Source organism: Dasypus novemcinctus, chromosome 2 (assembly GCF_030445035.2).
Source record: "Dasypus novemcinctus isolate mDasNov1 chromosome 2, mDasNov1.1.hap2, whole genome shotgun sequence".
In the NCBI taxonomy this organism is placed as follows: domain Eukaryota; kingdom Metazoa; phylum Chordata; class Mammalia; order Cingulata; family Dasypodidae; genus Dasypus; species Dasypus novemcinctus.
Genome location: NC_080674.1, coordinates 82669491 through 82694918, shown reverse-complemented (window position 1 = coordinate 82694918; position 25428 = coordinate 82669491). Strand labels below are relative to the sequence as shown.

General features: G+C 39.5%; 1 protein-coding gene and 1 non-coding gene across 4 annotated transcripts in view; both read right to left on the bottom strand.

Annotated features, from left to right (window-relative positions):
- Window positions 1–25428, bottom strand: part of RASGRF2 (Ras protein specific guanine nucleotide releasing factor 2) — a 287125-nt gene that overhangs the window by 37981 nt on the left and 223716 nt on the right. For all 3 annotated transcript variants that reach the window (XM_004455898.5, XM_004455899.4, XM_004455900.5), the window contains one exon: window positions 18326–18432. In XM_004455898.5, coding sequence (XP_004455955.2) covers window positions 18326–18432 — 107 coding nt within the window. The remainder of the gene's footprint in view (window positions 1–18325; window positions 18433–25428) is intronic.
- LOC111763555 (small nucleolar RNA SNORA31) lies at window positions 11487–11616 on the bottom strand. Its single transcript, XR_002796402.1, has one exon. It is a non-coding gene; the product is annotated as a small nucleolar RNA SNORA31 (small nucleolar RNA).

Genomic DNA, 25428 nt, shown 5'->3' with positions numbered 1-25428 from the left:
CTTGACAGGTCTAGGACGCACACATCTGGCTCCTCCTTTTAATGAACTGAAGATAACAAGCCTCAATCCAAGGCTTGCTGAATAACTCTTTCGAGGAGGGGAATCTTTATTCAGAACTTTAATATTTAAACGCCGATCCCAGGGGAAATTGCGTTGGCTAAAAGCTGGGAAGGGAGGCCCTGCAGGCCACTGCTCGGCCTTGCCCAGCCCGTCGCCACCCCAGCCTGGCTTCGGCACCACCTCTGTGCAACCGTGGCCCTGAATCAAGGTTTCTTACTGCAAAAGTGAAATGGCAGGGTTTTCCAGAATTTCCCATTGTCTAACCATGAAAATATTTTAAAAGCCTCATAGTTCACCGTAAGAAGAAAAACAACCCAATTGAAAAACAGAAGGAAGGGTAATACGTTTGGAATTAAACCCTACAAAGTAATACCACAGTAATTCTAAACTTCATACTACCTTTTCAATACTTGCTAGCTAGTAATTTTACTCGTAAGATTCTAGAACCTTCAAAGAAGAACAGAATATATAGGAAATATGCACCTGGCATTTATGTTCCCAGAAAAGGTAGTAAAATCCAGATAATATTCAACCCTGCTGTTGGTAAGCACGCTGCGTTGTTCCTGTGGGCCTGTTACTATTTGTTGAATGAATGGACAAAAGTCCATGGGTAGGGTATTTGACTTTTAGACAAGTGGTAATAACCTACCCTAATTCTTCTTTAACTGGGTAGTTTGAGAAATCAGTTTAGCAGATGTGAAGTGGGAGGCTCCTAGGAGAAGGCACAATGCAAAATGTGGAAGCTATGTTAGAACAAAAATAACTGGGAAGAGGCAAGTGGTGATGAATTACACCAACTCAGTGTGAAGGGAAAAAACCCTCCAGAAAACCATTTATCTGATCATTTTATAATAAATGACTGTATTTGAACGGCTTGCTAAAATTCCGCCTCTAGTCCTGAACAGCTGTACTAATTACAAGAACTTAATACTGTCCCACAACCCTGAAATCATATAGCTCCCAAGCTTGTATCTTTAAACATCAAAAAGGAATCAGTCACCTTTAAAAGCCACTTAGAAAAAAGAGTTTTTCAGGTGCTGGTGTTTTTTTTTTGTGTGTTTGTTGTTTTTCTTTTTGATTCCTAGATAGATGGTTAGTTGATATGCATTATAGCTTTTTAAGACAGTAACAAGGACTGGAGGGGGAAATAAAAGTCTGAAAGCACCTACTTTGAATCCTGATTAAAAAAAACAAACAAACAGAGAAAAAGACTGATTGAGAAGCTGGGAGGAAAATTGTACAGCATACCTTTCCTCCACAGAAAAGAAACACTCAAGAGCTATAGGCACATGGTCGAGGTAGAATTTGACCTTCAATTGGTGAGAAATTTAATGCAAGGAGATTGGGAGCTATAGATTGGAGACATGGGGCAGCAGTATGGGGAGGAGAGAACACAAAGAAAAGGGCCAAAGAGGCAGACCCTTAAGGCTGGAATGAACAGTCAGTGACCTTGGAGTCTGCGGCAGCTCTGAAAGGATAGAGGGACTGCTGGTTCAGGTCCTTCCTAAACCACCACGGATGGGGGCAGGGAGGGGAAGGGCCTGTCCCACCACGCCCCATGCCGAGGAGGATGTGGCAGTGTGCCTGGGCTCCAGAAATGCTTCCAAGGTCCAAGAGCGACTAAAGAAGTGGGGAAGGAAAAGTAGTAAAAACGAAGGGCTCCCTATTGCACCCACAACCAGAAAACTGCTAAGACAGAGTAAAGCAGCTTTGGATGTACTAAAATCCCGGGGTTGCTTCTCAATCTTTTCTCTGTCAACAAAATCCATCCACAAAAGGCTAAAGAATCCCACCAGTTAGTTCTACAGTGAAAACTAAGTGTCTGTCTTGGCAACTAATGAAAATTGAAAGTAAGTTCTATTTAAGATACTGGCTTCTTAAAGTCTTTATTTTACATTGCCTTAAATAAATCCTGTTGTAAATGTCTCACCAAGACCTTTTTAAAGAAAAGCATGAAAAGCTTAGGAGAGTATAAAGAATTACAATAGGGATATATAAAAGAGAAGAAAAGACTTTGGTAAGTAGCTAAAGGAACTAGGATTTTAAAATTTGGTTGGTTCTTTGTCTGGATCAGAGAATGAAAATCTATCTTCAGGATTAAAATTTAAAAATCCATACTTAACAAATCATAGTTCCTTACATTTTATGTTTTCCAGAGAGCATTTTGGCAAATAATTCATTTGTGATTAAGAACCATATACAGGGAGGCGGATTTGGCTCAACTGATAGAGTGTCCGCCTACCACATGGGAGGTCCAGGGTTCAAATCCAGGGCCTCCTGGCCCATGTGGTGAGCTGGCCCAAGCAGTGCTGATGTGTGCAATGAGTGCCGTGCCATGCGGGGAGCGGGGGTCCCCCGTGTAGGGGAGCCCCATGTGCAAGGAGTGTACCCTGCAAGGAGAGCCACCCCGCGCAAAAAAAGTGCAGCCTGCCCAGGAGTGGTGCCGCATACATAGAGAGCTGACGTAACAAGATGATGAAACAGAGAGAGACACGGATTCCTGGTGCTGCTGAGAAAGAATGAAAGTGGACACAGAAGAACACACAGGAAATGGACACAGAAAGCAGACAGTGGGGGGTGGGGAAGGGGAGAGAAATAAATAAAAAATAAATCTTAAAAAAAAAAAGAACCACATACAGATCATTTTGCCTATTTTACAAATGAGAAAGAGAGCAAGCTAACATTGGAATCCAGACTAGAATTCAGGTTTCTTGATTTCTCTCTTCAGATTAGTCCTTTTTTATCCAAGAATATCAAGAAAGCTAAAGTGAAAAGTGATGGCCAAGGTAATCTATTCTGAGAGAGAAAGATGGGGGTCAATTGCCAATAAGCTAATACAGCAGGATCAAGCAGTGCTGCAATGAAATAAGTACCAGACTCTGTGTTCAAGAAATCAGAAGGAGTCAAAGGAACTTAATCTGCTGGCCCAGTTAAATTAAATGGACTGTTTTCTATTTCATTTTGGCTGCCCTTTTGGGAAATCTGAGTTTGTGAACAAACACAGGTTATACCTGGTGGATGCTAGGATCTGTTAGGTTAGCTACACAGAGGTTTTCAGGAAATGGTGGTCAACTAGAAGTGAATGAGAACAGATTAATAAGGAAAAAACTGACATAAAAAGCACATAGCTGGTGGACTATCTTCTAGTTTGGTGAGTTTATAAAACCTTTTGCAAGGTTTAAGTAGTAGATGACTGAAAGAAATATTTCCTGGCTGTCAGCATCTCGCATTGGGACTAAATTTTAGGTCCCTCTTCGTGGTATTCTCCATTGGCTCTCACTGGCAGGCGACAGGCCCAGCACTGGGGCAGCATCATCTATCTGGTAGGGGGGTGTGACAGTTTGAGATTATGTTATGAATCTCAAAAGGATAATCTTTATGTTTATAAACTAATCTATTTCCTTGGGTGTGACACTCTTTTGATTATATTAAATTCGGTGACAGGGTCCTTGATTGGATTACCTAAGATTGCTCTGCGGTATCTTGATTCGACCACCTCAGTAGGGCATGACTCAGGTTGAGTCCCCACCCCCTTGCTGGGCCCATTAAATGGACACGCGCTCAAGAACACATGCCTACAGAGAAAGCTCTGTCACCTTTGATCCTGGGGCCCCGGGGAGAGAGGAGGCATTCACCTGTTAGTTCGCAGCTGACCTTGTGAAGAGAACAGATGAGCTGAGACTGATCTAGAAAGCCCAGAAAGAAAGAAGCTCTATGCCAGGAGAGAGATGAAGCCCCGAGACAAGCCCTGTGCCAGGCTGCAGCTGAGAGAGAGGAAGCCCTCGCCCTCGCAGAGATCAGCGGCCATCTTGATTCAGCACGAGGCAAGTGACTGGTGAGAAAGCAGCCTTGAGCGGGGCTCTTCAGGGCCTTGAAACTGCAAGCTTTTACCCCAAATAAATACCCAATGTAAAAGCCAACAGATTTCCGGTACTTTGCATTGGCACCCCTTTAGCTGACTAATATAGGGGGGATGCTTGGGGTCTCAAGGCCTCGAGGATAGCAGGGCTTTTCTGACGCTTGAACACGAACAGCTTTATCCCCTGCCACAGCCAGCAGCCTGTGGAGTTAGCACCAGTCTCTTTTGGTGACCATCTGGACGCAGGAAGCACAGCAGTGGTTCTCAAAAGGAATGCAACACTCTGCCCCTTCAAACCTGTAAATACAAATCTTTTGTTTAAGTCACACAAAACAGACTCTGGGCTAAAGTTGCTTTTCTAAGCAAAGATTTAGAAATGGCACCATAGAGAGGGAAAGTATTGGCAAGATTAAAATACGACATCCTCACCGTTTTCAGTAAGAGGTAGGTTTTTACACTGAGCAACTCACCATGAGCTGGTCGGTGAGTAGGAGAGGCTGTGAGATTAGGGGTGAAGAGCAGGAATTGTGCAGCCAGATGGCATGGGTTTGAATCCTAGAACTGCTACTTGCTACCTGTGGAATCTCGGGCAAATTGTTTAATCTCTGTTGTCTTCCATTTCCCCATTTGTAAAATGGGATAAAAGTATCTACCTGCCCTTCCACAAGAGATTGGGGCGAGGATTAAATGAATTAATATTTGAAAACTGCTTAGAACAGTGCCTGACACATAGGAAGTGATATAGTATTTGTTAAATACATAATTTTTAAAATTGAGAGTCAATCATCCAAAATGCATTCTCATAGAGAAAACTAAGTGAGGGCATAGGTTCTCAAGTCGCCCATAAAAGACCATGTGTGCCCCATATCACAGCCAAAACGATATCAAACCTCAGGCTGACTTCGAGCTTATTTCTATGGAATAAAAGAGCTCCTCCTCCCAGTTCAGGGTACAAGTGACACATCTCTGCAAGTGGACATCTGGAAATCCCCTCATACTGCTGTGGTTAAGACTTGGGGAGGAGGTCTTCATAAAATCCTGGGCATCCTCAGGGAAGTGGGGACAAGAAACTCCCACACACAGCAAATTGCTGTGGCCCAGAGAGGCAGCTTCTCCTGCAAAAGGCTCAAAGATCAGGTGGGCATAAGCTGGAGACTCCCTTTCTGGTGGAGAAGAAGATCCACTGCTCAAAAGCAGAGTTCTGGGTGGGGCATGTAGGTGGTAAAGTAGCCTGTGGCAGAATGGGGGAGCAGATATGGGCAGGGAGGATGCTGAGCCCGAGAACAGGGCAGAACTGGGAAGCCTTCCAAGAGCTGTCAGTAGAGGTGACAGAAGCTGCTTGTACAGGAGCTTGCTGTTTCTTACACATTTCATTCTCCCGCCCACATCAAAAATTCTGTGTTGTGCTCGTCCTCACCCAACCTCCGTTTCAGATTCAGAACAAAGAGTAAATCTGAACTTGGTGCTCTAATGTAACACTGGATTTTGTATCTCTCTACACAATGCCAAAAAATAGATAAAAATTTTTTAAATAATAAAATGGAGATGAACTGCCTAAGCTCTCATTTTAAGATTACCCGGTCCCTGAGATCATGAACAGACTAGGTGCAGGTCTTCACACCAGCACTTGCTGTCCCCCCAGTTAGGGCATGTCCCCCTTCACCACTGATCTGAAGCTGCAGTCCCAAAGCCCAGACTCTGTGGGACATAAGGATACTTGTTGGTAAGTTCCCTTATTGGGAAACAGCCAACATCTTTGAGATTTTAGAACTCTAACACTAATGTTACATAAAGGTTTCACGTTTTTCCACATAAACCTAATTTAGGTGTGCCCCATTATTCTTGTAGGGACGTGTTGGTGTGGGTGTGATATATTAAATAATACCCAGTACACTGTAGACTTAGTAAGGAGTCCGTGGTTTTCACCTAACTGGCAAAGGGGTCTGTGGAACAAAAAAGGCTAAAACCCCTGGTTTAGGGTGAAAGGACAGAAAAAATACACCACGCAAGTAGTAACCAAAAGAGAGCTGGGATAGCTATACTAATAAAAGATAAAAATAAACTTTAAGTCAAAAACAGTTAAGAGGGACAAACATGGTCATTATATACTAAAAAAGGGAACAATTCAACAGGAATATGTAATAATTTAAAATATATATGCACCTAACACCAGAGCCTGAAAATATATGAAGCAAATCCTGACAGATTTGAAGAGAGAAACTGATAGTTTTACATTAATAGTAGGGGACTTTAACACACCATTCTCAATAATGGGTAGAACATCTAGTCAGAAGATCAATAAAGAAGTACAGGACTTGAATGATACACTAAAGCGACTAGACCTAACAGACATATACAGAACACTGCACCCAATAAAAACAGAGTACACATTCTTCTCAAGTGCACATGGCTCAATCTCCTGGATAGACAACATGCTGGGTCATAAAACAAGTATAAAGAAATTTAAAAATACTGAAATCATACAATATATATTCTTCAACCACAATGGAATGAAGCTAGAAATCAATTAACAGTAGGAAAATGTAAAATTTTTTAAAATGTGGAAATTAAACTACTCTTAAAGAGAAATCAGAAGCAGAATTAGGAAATATTCTGAGGTAAATGAAAATGAAAATACAACATACCAAAATATATGGGATGCAGCAAAGGCAGTGCTGAGAGAAAAATTTATAGCTCTAAATGCTTACATTAAAAAAGAAGATAGACTTCAAATCAGAGACCTAACTTCAAAACTGGAAAGTAGAAAAGGAAGAAGAAACTACACCAAAAACAAGGAGAAGGAAGTAAATAAAATGAGAGCAGAGATAAATGAAATAGAAAAAAAAAAAGAGAAACAAAACCAAAAGTTGGTTCTTTCAAAAGATGAATAAAATTGACAAATGTTTAGCCCAACTGATGAAGAAAAAGGAAGATGACACAAATAACTAAAATCAGAAAAGGAAAGGGGGACATTTGACCTCGCTGACAAGAAGGACTGTAAGAGGAAACTATGAACAACTATATGCCAATAAATTAGATAAACTAGATGAAATGGACAAATTCTTAGAAAAACACAAACTACCTACATTGACTCAAGAAGGAATAGAAAATCTCAACAAACAAATTACTAGGGAAGAGAATGAATCAGTCATCAAAAACCACCCAACAAAGAAAAGCCCAGCACCAGATGGCTTCATGGGGGAATTCTATCAAACATTCACTGACGACTTAACTCCACTTCTGTTCTATCTCAAAAATTGAAGAGGAGGGAGCACTCCCTAACTCATTCTACCAGGCCAATATCACCATCGTACCAAAGCTGGATAAAGATACCACAAGAAAACTATAGACCAGTATCTCTTATGAATATAGAGGCAAAAATCCTCAACAAAACACTAGCAAACTGAACCCAGAATATTAAAAGAATTATACACCATGAGTATAACAGTTTGACATGGTTTATAAATTCCAAAAATAGATATTGGATTATGTTTGTAAACTGGTCTGTCTGAGGTTTCACTCTTGCTTGGTTAAATTATGATTAGGGCTTTGATTGGGCCATGTCAGTAGGGTACTGAGTCTCTGCCCCTTGGTGGGTGGGGACTCATAGATAAAAGACTTGGCAAAGGACAGAGTTGAGATTTTTGGCTGGAGCCTGGGAAGTAAGCACATAGAGGAGCAGAGAAGCTGAGCTGGGAGAGAAACAAGCCCCAGGAAGAGAGGAACCCAGGAAGCCTGAACTCTTGGCAGATATTGGCAGCCATCTTGTTCCAACACATGGCTACAGACTTTGGTGAGGGAAGTAACTTCTGCTTTATTGCCTGGTAACTGTAAGCTTCTACCCTAAATAAATATTCTTTATAAAATCCAATAGATTTCTTGTATTTTGCATCAGCACCCCTTTGACTGACTAATACAATGATAAAGTGGGATTTATCACTCATATGCAAGGTTGGTTTAACATAAGAAAATCAATGAATGAAATAAACCATATTAACTGAATAGAGGATAAAACACACATAATCATCTCAATTGATGCAGAAAAGACATTTGACAAAACCCAGCACCCCTTCTTGATAAAAACACTTAGAAAACTAGAAACAGAAAGGTACTTCCTCAACATGATAAAGGGCATATATGAAAAATCCACAGCTAACATCACACTCAATGGTAAAAGACTGAAAGCATTCCCTCTAAGGGAAGGAACAAGAAAAGGAAGCCCACTGTAACTACGGTTACTCAACATTGTACTAGAGGTTTTGGCAAGAGCAGTCAGGCAAGAAAAAAGAAATAAAAGGCATCCAAAAGGAAAGATAGAGGTAAAACTTTCCCTCTTTACATATTATATGATCCTACATACAGAAAATCCTGAAAAATTTACAAAAACACTCTTAGAGTTAATAAATGAATTCAGCAAAGTGGCAGGGTACAAGATCAACACCCCAAAATCTATAATATTTCTATACACAAGCAATGAACAGTCACAGGAAGAAATCAAGAAAATAATTCCACTCACAATAGCAACAAAAAGGATCAAATATCTAGGAATAAATCTAACCAAGGATATAAGAGTCTTGTATGCAGAAAATTGCAAAATATTGTTAAAAGAACTCAAAGAAGACCTAAATAAATGGAAGGATATTCTGTGTTCATTGGAAGAATAAATATTGTTAATATGTCAATAATATCCAAAGCAACTTATATATTCAATGAAATTAAAACCAAAATCCCAACAATCTTCTCTGGAGAAATGGAAAAGCCAATCATCAAATTTATATGGAATAGTAAGGAGCCCTATATAGCTAAAGCCATCTTGAAAAAGAAGAATGAATTTGGAGGGCTCACATTCCTGATCCTAAAACTTATTACAAAGCAACAGTAATCAAAACAGCATGGTACTGGCACAAGGCCAGATGTATAAACCAATGTAATAGAACTGAAAGCTCAGACATTAACCCTCACATACATGGTGAGGTCTTTGACCTCCTTTGACAAGGTGGCAAAGACCATTCAATTGGGAAAGAATCGTCTCTTCAACAAAAGGAGTTGGGAAAACTGAATTCCATATGCAAAAAAATAAAAAAATTTAAAAAAGGGAACCCCTATCTCACACCATATACAAATAGGAACTCAAAATGATCAAAGGCCTTAATATAAAAGTTAGACCTATCAAACTCCTAGAAGAAAATGTTGAGAAACACCTTCAGAATGTTGTTTTAGGCAACAGTTTCTTAGACTTTACATTCAAGGCACAAGCAACAGAAGAAAAAAAATAGATAAATGGGAATTCATCAAAATTAAAAATCTTTGTTCCTTAAAGGATTTTATCATGAAAGTAAAACAACAACCTACACAATGGGAGAAAAATTTGGAAATCACATATCTGATAAAGGATTAATATCCAGAATATATAAAGAAATCCTTCAACTTAAAAGCAAAAAGACAAACAGCCCAATTAAAAAATGGGGTAAAGAACTGAACAGACATCTCTCCAAAGAAGACAAATGGCCAGAAAGCAAATGAAAAGATACTTAATGTCATTAGCCTTCAGGGAAATGCAAATCAAAACCACAATGAGATACCATTTCACACCCATTAGAATGGCTATTGAAAAAAAAGGGAAAATTACAAGTGTTGGAGAGGACGTGGAAAAATAGGAACACTCATTCACTGCTGATGGCAATGTAAAATAGTGCAGCAGCCATGGAAGACAGTTTGGCAGTTCCTCAGAAAGCTAAATATAGAACCACCTGGTAATCCCACTACTAGGTATATACCCAATGAAGGCAGGAATTCGAACAGATATTTGCAAGCCAATGTTCATTGTGACATTATCCACAATTGTCAAAAGACGGAGGCAACCCAAGTGTCCATCAACCAATGAGTAGATAAATAAAACGTGGGATGTACATACAATGGAATATTATTCAGTCATTAAAAGGAATGAAGTCCTGATACATGCCACAACAAGGATAAACTCTGACGATATCATGTTGAGTGAAATAAGCCAGATTCAAAAGGAAAAACATTGTATGGTCTCACTGATATGAAACAATTAGAATAAGCCAATTCATAGAATCAGAATCTAGAATATAGGGTACCAGGGGACAGGGTGGGGTTAGGAAAGGGAAGGTAAGGCTTAAAATGTACAGGGTTCCTATTTGGAATGATGGAAATGTTTGGAATGATGGAATGATGGGAGAGCAACACTGTGAAAGGAATGAACAGTACTGACGTATTAAAAGGGGAAATATTAGATTGTAAATATGGTAACAGAATTTTAAAAATCCATGAAACTATATACACAGATAATCTTAATTAAACCATGGAATTTAATTAATAGCACAATTATAAATAAAAATGTGCTATCATCAACAGTAATAAACACTCCACACTGATGCAAGTTGTTGTTGGTGGGGTAGTACAATGGGATTCCTATATTTTATGAATGATTGTTCTACAAACCCACAACTTCTCTAATAAAGAAAAAATCCATTAAAATTTCAGTTTCTCAGCTACACTAAATACAATATAAGGGCTCAACTAGCCATATGTGACTAGAGGTTGCTGTATTGGATATTACATGTAAGGTCAAACATTCCCACCATTGAATCTCTCTGAGACTTAATTGCCTTGCTGACCAAATGGGGTAGCAACATTTGGCCTGCCTGAAAGTCTAGGTTTAAACCAGATACCACCTCCACAAGGCGAGGTCTACCAAAAATAGCCATCTTGGATGTTTTGAGCATCCATTTATAATTGCTATTCTATATGTGTTACCTCATATAATATCTCACAATCACCAACGGGAATAAGTGGTATTAAAGTCCATTTTTATAGATGAAGAAAGAGCAGCTTGGGGCCAGGGATAAATAGCCTGCTCAGTCACACAGCTAATAAATAGCTGAGGAAATACTGCAATCCAGATTATTTTGACTCCAAAGTCCAAGTGTTTAACTATAGCCTTTTTCTTTTCCAACAGACTCCAGAAGTCCCCTCCAGCTTTAAGATCCACGCTAACAGTCAGATTGGGCCAGAGTTCAGCTCCTGCTGTGATTCTTGGCCATGTAATAGCTTTCATTTTCAGCTGCTATGAATGACTACAGAGCTGTGAGGGTTGTGAGAGCTGCTAATTCTTGTCTAATTCTCCAGACAGCAGGTATTTGTTAACTGTGTTCAGGAAGTGTTATGGAATATTTATTTTAACAAAAAGACAGATAGGAACTGTTACGTGTGTGTGTGTGTGTGTGTGTGTATTTTTATAGGATAAAGTCTACAAAACACTGTCTTATAATAGGGAAAATGCATGTATGTAAAGATAAAATAAACAATATTAAAAGCAAAAGAACAAATTGGAACAAATGAATGTAATTGGCAAATAATGGCTTTTATTCTGCATATATAAATGTATATAATATAAATTAGAACAATAATAAAACTGGGCAAGATATATCAATGAAAAAATGGTCCAATTTAAATAGTAATTTTTGAAAAGCAATTTTTTTTTGTTTACAAATTTATTTCTGCAGCAAAGATTATTTCCCCTGCCCCATGTTTTTAGAATTTCCTATGTTGCCCCATTCAATCTTGGCTGCCACAACCAGACAGACAGAAAGTGTGAGGACCTTTTTTCTTGCATCTGTAGTGAAAACCTTAGCAACAGGCATTACCTGTTCCTGATCTGTCAATATTTACAGGGGTGAGGTATTTCACCTCACCTGTCATAAACAGGCAGAGATACTGTGAATTTTACATTTCTGGGAAATAATTTAGCATCAGCTATAAAGAGAGTATAAACTCTTGACCCAGTAATTTCCCTTTCAGGAATTTATGCTAAAGAAATTAGCCAAAAATCAAGTAGAAATTAATGGACAAATATAATATGGAAAACTTGAAACAGCCTCAATGTTCAAGGAGCATAATTTGGTTTAAAAATATTTTTTATATCTAGATAATTATATTATTTACAGAAAGAATATGTACTGAAATGTTAACTGTGGTTACATCTGGTTGGGAGGTTCTAAATGACTTAAAAATTTTCGTCTTTTTTTATTTCTGCATTTTCCAAATTCTTTATACTTAACAATTATTAGTTTAAAATCAGGGGAAAACACCCCCAGAAGATTTCTAGACTTATTACAAGGCTATAGTGAGTAAGACAGTGTTGTATTTGTGCAAGGATATCCACATTATATTGACATATATATTATTACTTGATCTTTGTCTACGGTTATATACAATAATGGAATGAATCTTACAGACGTAGTGGGTGAGAGAAAACAGACACAAAAGCCTACATATTGTATGATTCTATTTATGAGTTTAGAAGCAGGCAAAACTAATATAAAGTGTTATGTCAGAATGCTTATCTTTGGTGAGAAGAGGGGCATTGACTGGGGGGGCCTTCTCAAGCGATAGAAATGTCCTGTATTCTGATGTGGATGATAGGTATACAGGTGTATACATATGCAAAAAGGTATTGAGCTGCACACTCAAGTTTAGTGTGTATCTTATATGAAGTATGTAATATCTCAATAAAAAAGATAAAAAATTCAAAGTATTAAACTGAAATATAAACTCGAGTTCCTCACTGTCAACTATGCATCTTTTTGCTCACTGTAAAATGAAACTAAGAGGACAGAAATGAATTAGAAATATAATAGCTGAGTTATTTTGATATATTCTGTGAAATTGCTTGCCAAAGGTAAGCTATATTTCCTAAATCACAAACAGTGATGAAGTCATCAAAAAGCTTTACTATTGCTCACCAACCCCATTAAACTGCTCTGTAGCCCGTCATTCCCTTCTTCCATGTAGTGTAGTTTCGGGAAGTTACCTAGTGTGTTTTAGTTACAAGCAGTTTCATTGCATCAATCAAAATGTTGAATCCAGACTATTAATCAAAACACCAGCTGGGTCCAAAACAAGACATCTATCTGATGCCTAGGCTGGCCTGCTTCAAGCCTGGCGCTCTCCTCAGGAGGCCATTTTTCTTGCCCCACCACCTCCCCCATTTGCTTGCCATGACTTCTGCTCCTTCAGGGTGAGTTCCAGGGGAAAGAACACACAGCCTGATATGCTTCTGGAGGGGCAGAGGGACAGAGGCTCGCTCTTCCTCCTTGGGGCATTTTTGGAGGCTGTTACTCGAACAATTCTACCCCAGCCCTCAGCTGCCCCCCTTCAGGCAGTCCTCTTTGGCACGACCCAAGAACACCAGGCTAGATTTCCCAGGGGTCGACCTGGTTCACAGAAACACTCAAGAGTGCTGCTCACTCCCAAAGCATCAATCCCTCTTCCCTTGCCCCAGGCAAGCACGGTTCCCTTTAAACAGGTCTGGCTAGCAGGATGGTTTCCTTGAAGTTTCCCTCATAAGGCCTGAGGGGAGCAGCAAGTGTCACCTCTTCCCCAGGGGAGTAAGAACTTACACTGACAACTCTCTCCAGAAACCACCTTCTGACTGGCCTCTTCTGCCACAGCCTCTCATAGGTGGGTGTTCTGAATTGGGGGCTGGACTGACTGCAGGGGCTCTTCACTTCTCTTCTTAGGCGGCCTATCCCCTCTCTTAGGATGTACAGACTTGTGCCACCTACTGTGCCTTCCCCTGGGCCCTTGGCCCTCCGCTGGAAAGTCTTAGACAATCTGAAGAATCAGAATTAATGTTACGCAAGTAACTGCACTAAGTACAATGACCACAAGGGGTAGTTTTTCCCAATGACTGGGATCTCCGTGAGGTCAGGGGCCACGGGGGTCTCCCTCATTCACACAACCCCATTCTTCTGGCAAAGTCTGGTGCTCAATTCTTATTAGTGAGTGAATGAAGGATGTGAAAGAATAGAAAAAGGAGTAGCAACGATTTGCCCATAAACTCCTTTAGAAAGGAGTTTTCCATGGAACTAGGTCACTTTTTGTCTGATTTCACGCTTTTAAAACATTCCCCTAAGTCTAGAATTAAAAGAATATGTGATCATTTCATTCTTGGCCACTTGTCATTCAGACAGTGCCCAGAAGTCTGGGGAAGCCAGCTGTAACCCGCGGACTCTGCTGCAGGCTGCCTTGCCATGGTCGGTAAAATTGCTCTAATAAGTCGACAGGCATTTCTTCAGAATGGCTGGTCAATAAGGCAATCCAGGAAAAGCAAGATTGTCCTACATTATACATACAAGGGCTTCGACAGAGACTGAGCAGATGTGAATTGTCCATGACTGGCCTCAACACCCCTAAAATGCAATCACTGGAGCATATGGTTAAAACCTGTGCAGCCCTGGCACCTGCAGAGAGTCGTGGGATTGTGCAAATGACACGTAGGGCCTCCCAGCAGGAGATGTGGAGAAATGTGTGGACACCCAATGGAAACACGTTCTTTACTTAGATTCTCTACAAACACAGTCATGCTTTCTGATCCATTAGTGCTTACAGCCTCTTCAGTGGCTGACTTTGGAAATGTTACAGGCTGGAAAATGACTTCCTGGAGAGACTGAACAACAGCAACAATAAAATATAAACTGAATTCACAGCTATTTATTGGGCAGCTACCATGTGCCCAGGGTTGCAGGACTCTGTGAAAGGAAACGCAAAGATGAGGCAAAGTTTGTCTGCAAGGAGCTTGCAGGCTGGTTGTAGGCAGGTGAAATGTGCATCTCTCACAGCCTTTAGCCACACGCATCTATGTCGTACTTCATGCCTTTCATTGCTTACATGCAACATCCCCTTTAATTTTCATCATACCCTCGGGGGAGGTAAAGCAGGGGTAGCTCTTCTCATCTTCAGATGAGGAAACCAGTACCTAGAGATGTGCAGTGCCTGCTCAGGGCCTCAGCCCAGGGCTCGCCTGGGAACATGGGATGCTGCTCCAGACAAGGCATGTCTAAGAAACCCAGCTTGGCCTTGTGCCCTCACTTTCAACATGAAAGGCAACAAAATGAGGAGAAACCAGGACAGACTGTATGAACAGGACAGACTTTTTTTCGGTGGAGGTACTGGGGATTGAACCTAGGGTCCTGTGCATGGCAAGCAGGCACTCAACCACTGAGCTACATCTGCTCCCCCAGATTTTCAAAATCAGAAAAAAATGAAATATTCTGGCTTCATCAAATACTTACCAAAGAAAAGGCTAGAAGTTCCAAAAGAAACCTTAGGGATTCTAGCACCACTTGGGGGTGGAGTGGGGGTAAAGGGTGACATCCTAGGGAAATTTTATTTTTCTGGAGAACCAACCCCATATTTTGGCAACTTTCTCCTTCTCCTGAACAAAGTTCAGGGTAATATCTGCCAATCTTAGTTACCTTTGATAGATAGAACAAATAAGAAATAAATGATATTTAATACTTTATGGTAGATTCCCTAGATTATTTGGGGATAAAACTATCTTGTCCTTCACTGGAGCTTTTGTTTTCTATAAATTGAAGTGGAAATTCTGGGGAGTCGACCAGGGGAGGAAAAATTGGAAAACAACCGTAGATCCCTCAACTCCACTCACATGTGGAGGGAAGGCAAGAAAAGGCAAATAAGTTAGTGATAAGGCAAGAAAAGGCAAATAATTTAGTGATAAGACTTCCTTTCGCATATCATTGAACCAAATATCAAAGGCCGTATCTGAGTAATTGTACTGGACATACATAGCCCTGACAGAGGGAGAGTCTGAGATGCTGCGAGGTCCGGTGTTACCTCTGTAAACTGGAATTGAAACAGAAGTGCTTTCTCGTGGGCTTACTCATCAGAAGTAATATTCAGGTTCATAAAGTATCTAATTGCTCAAAAAAGTGCTAACATTTAAGATGCTTCATGAATGAGAACTAAAGGCCACCCGGACACAGTCTGAATAAAGTGGTCTTTGTTTTCACATGAATCCATTTTCTATTCCAATGGCTGGTGCTACTTGGTTTAATATTGCCCATATGCACAGTACAGTTCAGTACTAATCAGATGAGAAAACCCTATGGTAAATCTCTTTATTTCAAGTAAGGTTTTCTGTACACCAATCGCTCCCCATCTATGAATCCTCCTGACCAAAAATAAATAATACCGGCATATTGTAAATTGCCTTGTTGTACGTTTCTATCTACTGTGAGTTATATATGAATTGTGAAGAATTCCTGTTTGAGATATGAAAAGAGGGCACTGGAGATTGAGAAACGGGGATTAAGGCTGATAGGAAGTTAGAGGGTTTTTGAGAGAAGACTTAGAAGAGAGGAGGGTAGCTATGGCCAAATCATTCTAGGCTTTGACTCTGTCTTGATGACTATGGGAATCTTGGCATGACCTTATGTGGTGGTGAAGTTCATGTGTCAACCTGGCTAGGTGAGGGTGCCTAGTTGTTTGGTCAAGCAAGCACTGGCCTGATGATTACGGTGAGGCTATTTCATGGCCTCAAGTCATCTTTGGCTGATTACATCTCCAAACAACAGAGATTATCTTCAACAATGAGACACATCTCATCCAATCAGGTGAAGGCTTTAAAAAGAGAAGTGACAATTTCAGCAGTCAGAAGAAAGAATTTCCATCTCTATTTCAGCAAGTCAGCTTCTCCTGAGGAATTCATTGAAAAGCTTCACCACACTTCCCAATTTGCCTTGCCTATCCTAACCCACTTGGACTTGCCTAACCATAACCCACAGACACGTGAGCTAATTTCCATTTTAAAAATGTCAGAATATTTACATTATACATGTTTTGTTTCCCTAGAGAACCTGGACCAATTCACCTTGTTGGGAATCAGATGTGGCTCAACTGATGGAGCATCTACCTACCATATAAGAGGTCCAGGGTTTGATGCCCAGGGCCTCCTTGACTCATATGGAGCTGGTCCATGTGCAGTGCTGCTGCGCACAAGGAGTGCTGTGCCACTCAGGGGTGTCCCCTGTGTAGGGGTGCCCCACCTACAAGGAGTGCCCCACAAGGAGAGCTGCCCCACACAAAAAAAGCGCAGTCCACCCAGGAGTGGCACTGTACACAAGGAGAGCAAGATGATGCAACAAAAAGAGACACAGATTCCCAGTGCCGCCTGACAGGAATGCAGGTGGACACCGAAGAACACACAGTGAATGGACACAGAGAGCAGACAATGGAGGGGGGAAGAGGAGAGAAATAAATAAAATAAATCTTTAAAAAAAAATACACCTTGTTATGCACTAAGCTGAGACTGGAGAAGGGTACTGAGCAGCACCTGCTCAGCCTTGGATATCCCAGGAACTTTGTACCCACAAGCCACAGTGGGCCCCCAGAAATAGGACTCCAGACCCTGAGTCATAAAACCAGACAGGGGTGAATGGCTCCTTATAAAGCAGCTTGCTGAAATTATGGAGAAGAGAGACTAGGCAGTTCCAACAACTGTGGTGCTCAGAATCTGAGTCATGAAAGATCCATTTTTATTTATTTAAGAAATATAAAATGGAATTTTAGGTACTTTACTTCAAGTGCTATCCTTACTGTTTTTATTTTAATGACTATTTATGAATTTTTAGGTTGTGATATGCAAATATGTCTTTTCCCAATTAGTAAATTCTGCTACCGCAGGGATTTCTGGAGCCTGGCCTGGTAGTGAGCCTATTAGATGGACTGTTGTTAAAAAAGGATCATGAGGCAAATCCATGACAGCCTCAGAGAATAATATAATATGAGATGCTGTAACTCTTTGCTTTCTTCTCTTATAATATGGAATACTCATTAGCTAACTCACATTTTATCTGCCCCTTATGTTCTGATCTGAGCTGTGTGGGGTACACTTCTCTGTCTCCAAAACTTTCCTCGTGTAGAACTAGCTGCCACGGGTCCAGAAGGGGCTGTGGGTAAGGAAAGCACTGTGAACACCTTAAAGAAATGAGGCAAAGTGAGGCCTTGCTTTATTTTCCAAAATGGGTAAATTCTACAAATTTGTATTGAAAATGCATAAATAGATAAAAAGGGACTGTCCTAATACACAATTTAAAAACAGAACCAAAATGTCAAAGGACCTGAGGCAAAATTCCTCCTAGGTGGGGCTGCGGGAAGGCCCCCTAACGGGCAGCCCGGAGCCAGCCTTGTGCTGCTGACCTCCAGGGGGCGCCGTGCACACAGGCGGTCCGCGAAGGGCGGCTCCACTGACAGAGAAGTACTTCTGGAGGCGCATTGCAGTGCGCACAGAAAGGTGCTGTGGTCACTGGGGCCTCGGAAGAGGAGGAGTACCTGGCTCCACCATGTCACATGATTTGTAGAATTGAAACAGATCTTTTTGCTGCCCAAGACAGTCTTTGTTGGCAATACATGGGCGTTTGCTTCGAATGTGTATGCTTACCCTGTTTTTTTTCTCTTCTTAGCTTCTAATTTCAAGGCCTCTAACTCCAAAGAATCTGGAGAGGTTTTACATCGTAAGGACTTAAAAAGATGATTAACAAAAATCCTTAAAAGTAATTAACGAGGCCACTGCATTACCTGTGCGTGCTTTGAGACCCAGTGCCGGAGGACGTTCAGCACCCGATTGGTGGCTGTTCTGCGGATAATGAACTCTTTGTCGCACGTTCTCTCAGTGTTGTTAAATCCTTCCGAGGAAAAGAAACACACACATGTAGTTAAAGCCAATCCCCCGGAGCCTGGAAAGGTCACTTATTTTAGGACATTGGTTAATGAAACCCACAAAGGACACATCTTGGCAGAGAGGTACAATTGGTTTCAGGAGGTTGTGCTTTCTGCTTACCTATTACACTCCCAGCAGTGAGGCCACTGCATAGTTACAGGTGTAATTAAATGAATAATGTTCACTTATTTATGAAAGGCCACTGATTAAAGCGAAAGCAGGTCTAATGATACTTCCATTTATGCCTGTCTTGTTCTAGAACATAAAGCCGAGAAGAAGTTTAAAGGAAGTATTGGAGTCAGCATTGGATTATACTTTTTTTTGTTGTTGGGTTTAATGAAGTGTAATTTATACTTGTAAAATACACCCTTTGTAGTGTGCAGTGCCTTTAGATTTTTTTGTTTTGCTTTTTTTTTAAGAGAAGTTGTGGGTTTACAGAAAAATCATGCATCATTGATGTGGTGCATTTGTTAAAATTGATGAAAGCACATCTTAATAATTGTACTATTAACTACAGCCCATAGTTTAATTTAGGGTTCACTGTGTTGTGCAGTCCCTTTGATTTTTTTTTAAAGTTTTCTGCTAGTAACATTTTGTACAATCTAAAATTTCCTCCTTTAACCACATTCAAATATGTAATTCAGTGCTGTAAATTGTTCACAATGCTGAACTACCAAGGCCAGAATGCATTACTAAACTATTCCATCAGCTCAAATAGAGATTGTACTCTTTAAGCCTTAGCTCCCTATTCCCTACCCACCCCGCCCCCCCCCATCCCTGGGTAACCTGAATTCTAGATTCTGGAACTATGGGTTTACTCATTCTAATTATTTATCAGAGATATTACTCAATATTTCTCCTTTTCTATCTGGCTTATTTCACTCCACATGATGTTTTCATGTTGTTCCATATATCAGGATTTCATTCCTTTTTATGGTCAAATAATACTCCAGTGTGTTTATATATTACGTTTTGTGCATCCATTCATTGGTTGATGAACACTTGGCTTGCTTCCATCTTTTGGCAATTGTGAATAATGCTGCCATGAACAATCAGTGTGCAAATACATGTTTGAGTACCTGCTTTCAATACTTATGGGTATATACCTAGCAGTGGGATTGCCAAGTCATGTAGTAATTATATAATTACCTTTCCAAGGAACTGCCAAACTGTCTTCCATAATGGTTGTACCATTTTACATTCTTATCCGCAATGAATGAGTGTCCTATTTCTTCACATCCTTTCCAACGCTTGTTCTTTTCCATTTATTATTTATTATTATAGTAGCCATTCAGGTGGGTATGCAAATAGTACCTCATTGTGGTTTGGATTTGCATTTTCCTAATGTCTAATGAAGTTGAACATCTTTTCATTTGCTTTTTGGCAATTTGTATATCTTCTTTGGAGAAAGGTCTATTCAAGTCTCTTGCCCATCTTATAAATGAATTGTCTTTTTGTTGTTGTGTTGAAAGATAACTTTATATATTCTGGATATTAAACCCTTACATATATTTGGTTTCTAAATATTTTCTCCCATTGGGTAGGTTGTCATTTTACCTTCATGATAAAGTTTTTTGGTGCACATAAATTTTTAATTTGGATGAGGTCCCATTTATCTACTTTTTATTTTGTTGCTTGTGCTTTGGGTGTAAAGTCTAAGAAACCATTGCCTAACACAACATACTAAGATGCTTACCCACAGTTTCTTCTGGGAAGTTGACAGTTCTGGCCCTTATATTTAGGTCTTTGATCCATGTTGGCTTGATTTTTGTATACAGTTTGAGACAGGGAAAATGGATATCAAGTTTTCCCAGAACCATTGGTTGAAGAGACTTTTACTTTCTCAATTGAGTGGTCTTTGCCCCCTTGTGAAAAATCAATTGGCCATAAATGTGCGGGTTATTTTCTGAACTCTCAATTCAATTCCTTTGTTCTCTCTGTCTCTGTGCCAATTACATGCTGTTTTGATTACTTTTTTTTGTAATAAAGTTTTAATATCTAGATGTGTCAGTTTTCCAATTTCATTCTTCTTTTTCAAGATGGCTTTGGCTATTTGGGGCCCCTCACCCTTCCATATAATGTTGATGATTGGCTTTTCCCTTTCTGCAAAGAATGCTGTTGTAATTTTTATTGGAATTGCATTGAATTTGTAAATCCCTTTGGATGGAATTAACATCTCAACAATATTTACTCTTCTAATCCATGAACCCAGAATGTCCTTCCATTTATTTAGGTCTCTGATTTCTTTTAGCAATGTTTTGTAGTTTTCTGAATACAAGTCTTTTACAACTTTGGTTTGATAAATTCCTTGATTCTTTCAGTTATTGGCTTTTTTAATTTTAGATATTAGAAGTATATGGAATTTTTTCTTGATTTATTTTTCTAATTGTCCATCATTAGTGTATAGAAACTACTAATTTTTGGGAGTTGATCCTGTGTCCCACCACTTTGTGAATTCATGTCTTAGCTCTAGGAGTTTGCTGTGGATTTTTATAGGATCATGTCATCTGCTAATAGTGAAAGTTTTATTTCTTCCTTTCCAGTTTGGATGAGTTTAAATTTCTTTTTCTTGCCTAACTGCTCTTGCCAGAACTTCCAGTATAATGTTGAATAACAGTGGTTAATAATGGGTATCCTTGTCTTATTCCTGACCTTAGAGGAAAGCTTTCAGTGTTTCACCATTGTGTATGATGTTAGCTGTACATTTTTCATATATACCCAAATCATGTTGAGGATGTCTTCTCCTGGCCCTAGTTTTCTAAATGTTTTTGTCAAGAAAGATGCTGAATTTTGTCAAAGGCCTTTATGCTTCAACTGAGATGATCATTCCTTCATTCTGTTAATATGGTTGTGTTACAATAAGTGAATTTCTTATGTTGGATCACCCTTGTGTACCTGGGATAACTCCCAGTGATCATGGTGTATAATTCTTTTACAGTAGTCTTGGATTCATTTGCTAGCATTTTGTTGAGGTTTTTTGCATTTATATTCACAAGAGAAATTGTTCTGTAATTTTCTTTGTGGTATATTTATACGGCTTTGGTATGAGGGGGATGTTGGCTTCATAGAAAGAATTAGGGAGTGTTCCTTCCTCTTCAATATTCTGGAAGAGCTTGAGCAGGGTCAGTGTTAATTCTTCTTGGAATGTTTGATAAAATTTCCCTGTGAAGTCATCTGGTCCTGGGCTTTTATTGAGAGGATTTCAATTACTGATTCAATCCCTTTACTAGTTCATGCTTTCTTGAGATCTATTTCTTCTTGAGTCAGCATAGGTTGTGTATGTCTAGGATTTGTCCCTTTCATCTAGGTTAGCTAATTTGTTTGTCTGCAGTTATTCATAGTGTCCTCTTATAACCCTTTTTATTTCTGCTGGATTCATAGTAATTCCCCCCTTTTTATTTCGAATTTTAGCTATTTGTGTTCTCTTTCCTTTTCTTCATCAGTTGCGCTAAAGGTTTGTCAATTTTATTGATTTTGTTGAAAGAATCAACTTTAGTTTGTTGATTCTATTTTTTAAGATTTTCATTTACCTCTGTTCTAATTTTTATTTTCTTCCTTCTGCTTGCTTTGGGTTTAGTTTGCTCTCCTTTATTTGGTTCTTCCATTTCTGAGATTAGGTCTCTTATTTGAAATATTTCTTCCTTCTTAATGTAAGCATTTAGATCTGTAAGTTTCCCTCTCAGCACTGTCTTCACTGCATTCTGTAAGTTTTGGTATGTTGTATTTTCATTTTCATTCACTCAGGATACTCTCCAATTTCTCTTGTGATTTCCTCTTTAATCCACTGGTTATTTGAAAGTATGTTGTTTAATTTCCAAATAATTGTGAATTTTCTATTTCTCCCTTTGTTATTGACTTCTAGCTTTAGTGCACTGTGGTTAGAGAAGATATATTGTATGATTTCAATATTTTAAAATTTATTGGTACCTGTTTTGTGACCTATGATATGGTCTATCCTGGAGAATGATCCATGTGCATTTGAGAATAACATGATTTTTATTGTTGTTAGGTAAAGTGTTCTATATTATTCTGCTAGATCTAGTTGGTTTAGAGTGTCATTCAAGTCTTGTATTTCCTATTGAAATTTTGACTAGATGTCCTATCTATTATTGAAAGTGGTGTATTAAACTCTCCTATTGTTAATGTAGAACCATCAATTCCTTTCTTCAAATCTGTCAGTACTTGTTTCATATATTTTGGGGCTCTGGTCTTAGGTGCATATATATTTAAAGTTGTTACATCTTTTTGTTGAATTGACCCTTTATCAGTATACACAGACCATCTTTGTCCCTCATTACAGTGTTTGTCTTAAAGTCAATTTAATATGATATTAGTATAGCTACCTCAGCTCTCTTTAGGTTAGTACTTGCGTGGTATATATTTTTTCCAAACTTTTACTTTCAACCCACTTGTATCTTTGCATTTAAGGCGAGTCCCTTGCAGACAGCATATGATTGAGTCATGTTATTTTATCCATTCTGCCATCTCTGCTTTTTAACAGAAAGTTTAATCCATTTGCATTTAAAGTCACTATTAATAAAGAAGGACTTTGTTCTGCCATTTTGCTACTTAGTCTTTGTAAGTATTATACCTTTTTTGGTTTTTCAATTCTTCATTTAATGCCTATTTCTTATTTATTTGCTTTTTTTATTGTACCATATTGAGTGCCTTCTCATTTCTATCTAGATATATTTTTCATCTATTTTCCTTGTGGTTACTATGGGGTTAATTTTTTTTTATTAACACGTTTAATTAAAATTAATAGATCACATAGAACGTTACATTAAAAAAACATTAGAGGTTCCCATATAACACACTCCCCACTCCCCCACCCCCATCATTTTTGTAAATTTTATTTTTTTTAAGATACGTACATCACAAAAAAAGGTTACATTATAGAAAACATAAGAGGTTCCCATATACCCCCCATCCTCCCACACCAACAACCTCCTCCATCATTGTGGCACACTCATTGCACTCAGTGAACACATTTTGGAGCACTGCTGTATCACGTGGATAGTAGTTTTCCCAGTAGTTCACACCCTCCCCCAGTACATTCAGTGGGTTATGGCAGGATATATAATGTCCAGCATCTGACCCTGTACATCATTCAGGACAACTCCAAGTTGCAAAAATTCCCCCTCATCACATCTCTTCTTCTCTCTCTCTGCCCCCAGCAACTGCTGTGGCCACTTTCTCCATGTCAATTATACAATTTCTTCTATTACTAGTCACACTACTTTTATAGTAGAATATCAGTAAGTCCGCTCTAATCCATATTTTATCCCTCCATCCTGTGGACCCTGGGATGGTGATGTCCACTCCACCTCCATATCAAGAGGGGGCTTAGATTCCACATGGCTGATGGATGCAATTCTCCTGCTTGCAGTTGTAGGCACTCTTGGTTCCCTGGTATGGTGGTTGACCATCTTCACCTCCCTGTTAGCTCACCTGGGTAAGCCCAACGAACCAGAGAGTAGGAGTTGCAACTCTGCTGAGGCTCAGGGCCCGGCTGGTACATGGGGAGTCCAGAGATTCAAGTCCCCTGAGTATACACTATGCCTAGCACCAGCCACAGGTTCAGTAAAAGTGACAGAAGAGGCATATGTAGAAAGGTCACATCTGAGTCCAGCTCCATCACTCTCAGGAGCACAAATTCCAAAGTGGGCCCACTGACATGGCACAGAACTCAAAATCCATCTGCCATAACCATATACCCTATGGGTCTCCATAGCCTTCAGGAGAACCAGTACCTAGGGTTGTATCTACTTTAGCCATTTTGGGGGTCCTACAGTGGCATGCGTAAGCATGACCCTCTGATGACCTCCCGACTCTTTTTTGAAGAATCCTAGCCATATAAACTAATTTCTCTTTGCCATTTCTCATTCAAGGTCAATAAGCCATTTTTAACACATGATCATACATGTAGGCTGAGATACTCCGCTAGTCTGAGTTGACCCTTTTATTCAAGGTCTCTTTTAGCTGCATCACCAGTTAGTGATTGGTAGTAATCCCTTGGCACCAGGGAGGCTCATCCCTGGGAGTCATGTCCCTTGCTGGGGGGAAGGTATTGCATTTACGTGCTGAGTTTGGCTTAGAGAGTGGCTACATTTGAGCAACATGGAGGTTCTCAAGAGGTAACTCTTAGGCACCCTGCAGCTCTAGGCCTAGTTCATATTTCAGGCACACAGCCTCATAAGCATAGTCACAGTATCAAGGGCTCATCATTTGAACATCTTTCTTCACTGGTCTTTGCCATTGCACTTAGGGGATTATTGCTGTTCCATTGGGGAATGTGACAGAGCTCCCCTGAGTAGAAACTCAGCACTCCCTCAGTTGTCGTTTGTAACTGTAACTACTATGAAAATACCCAATGAATATATGAACATTTTTATGTCCCCTATATACATGCCCTGGAGAACTCCCTCCCAACCATGTGCCCCCCATCAATAACACCCCATACCAGTGTTCCTCCCCTGCTGCCATAGTTGAACCTCTCTGTGGTCCAAAACTTCTTCAACAATGAAGCCTAATATATTGCCAAACTCAATTAATAGGAAAATGAAATATAGTGATGGGTTTAAAGATTAGAAATATACATACTAATTTAGAAATACTAAGACAAAGTAAAAATAAATTGGTGTATTAATAAAAGTGAAAAATATTATAAAGCTTTGTTTTTAATGTTTTACTTTTCATCACTGTAATAGGTGTTGCCCTGTATGTACAGTGGCAAGGCACTTTCTTTCATTTCTTCCTCAGTGTCTACATCCATTCTTTTTTAAAAATTTTTTTTCTAATTTTTAATTTTGTCTTCGAAAAAGTTTTAGATCACAGTAATTCACATATGCAATACAGGGGACTCCCATATATCCAATATCAAACCCTTTTCCCCTTCCCCAGCAATCATCCTTTTACATGTTCATGTTACATTTGCTGCAGCTGATGTACAGATTTTGAA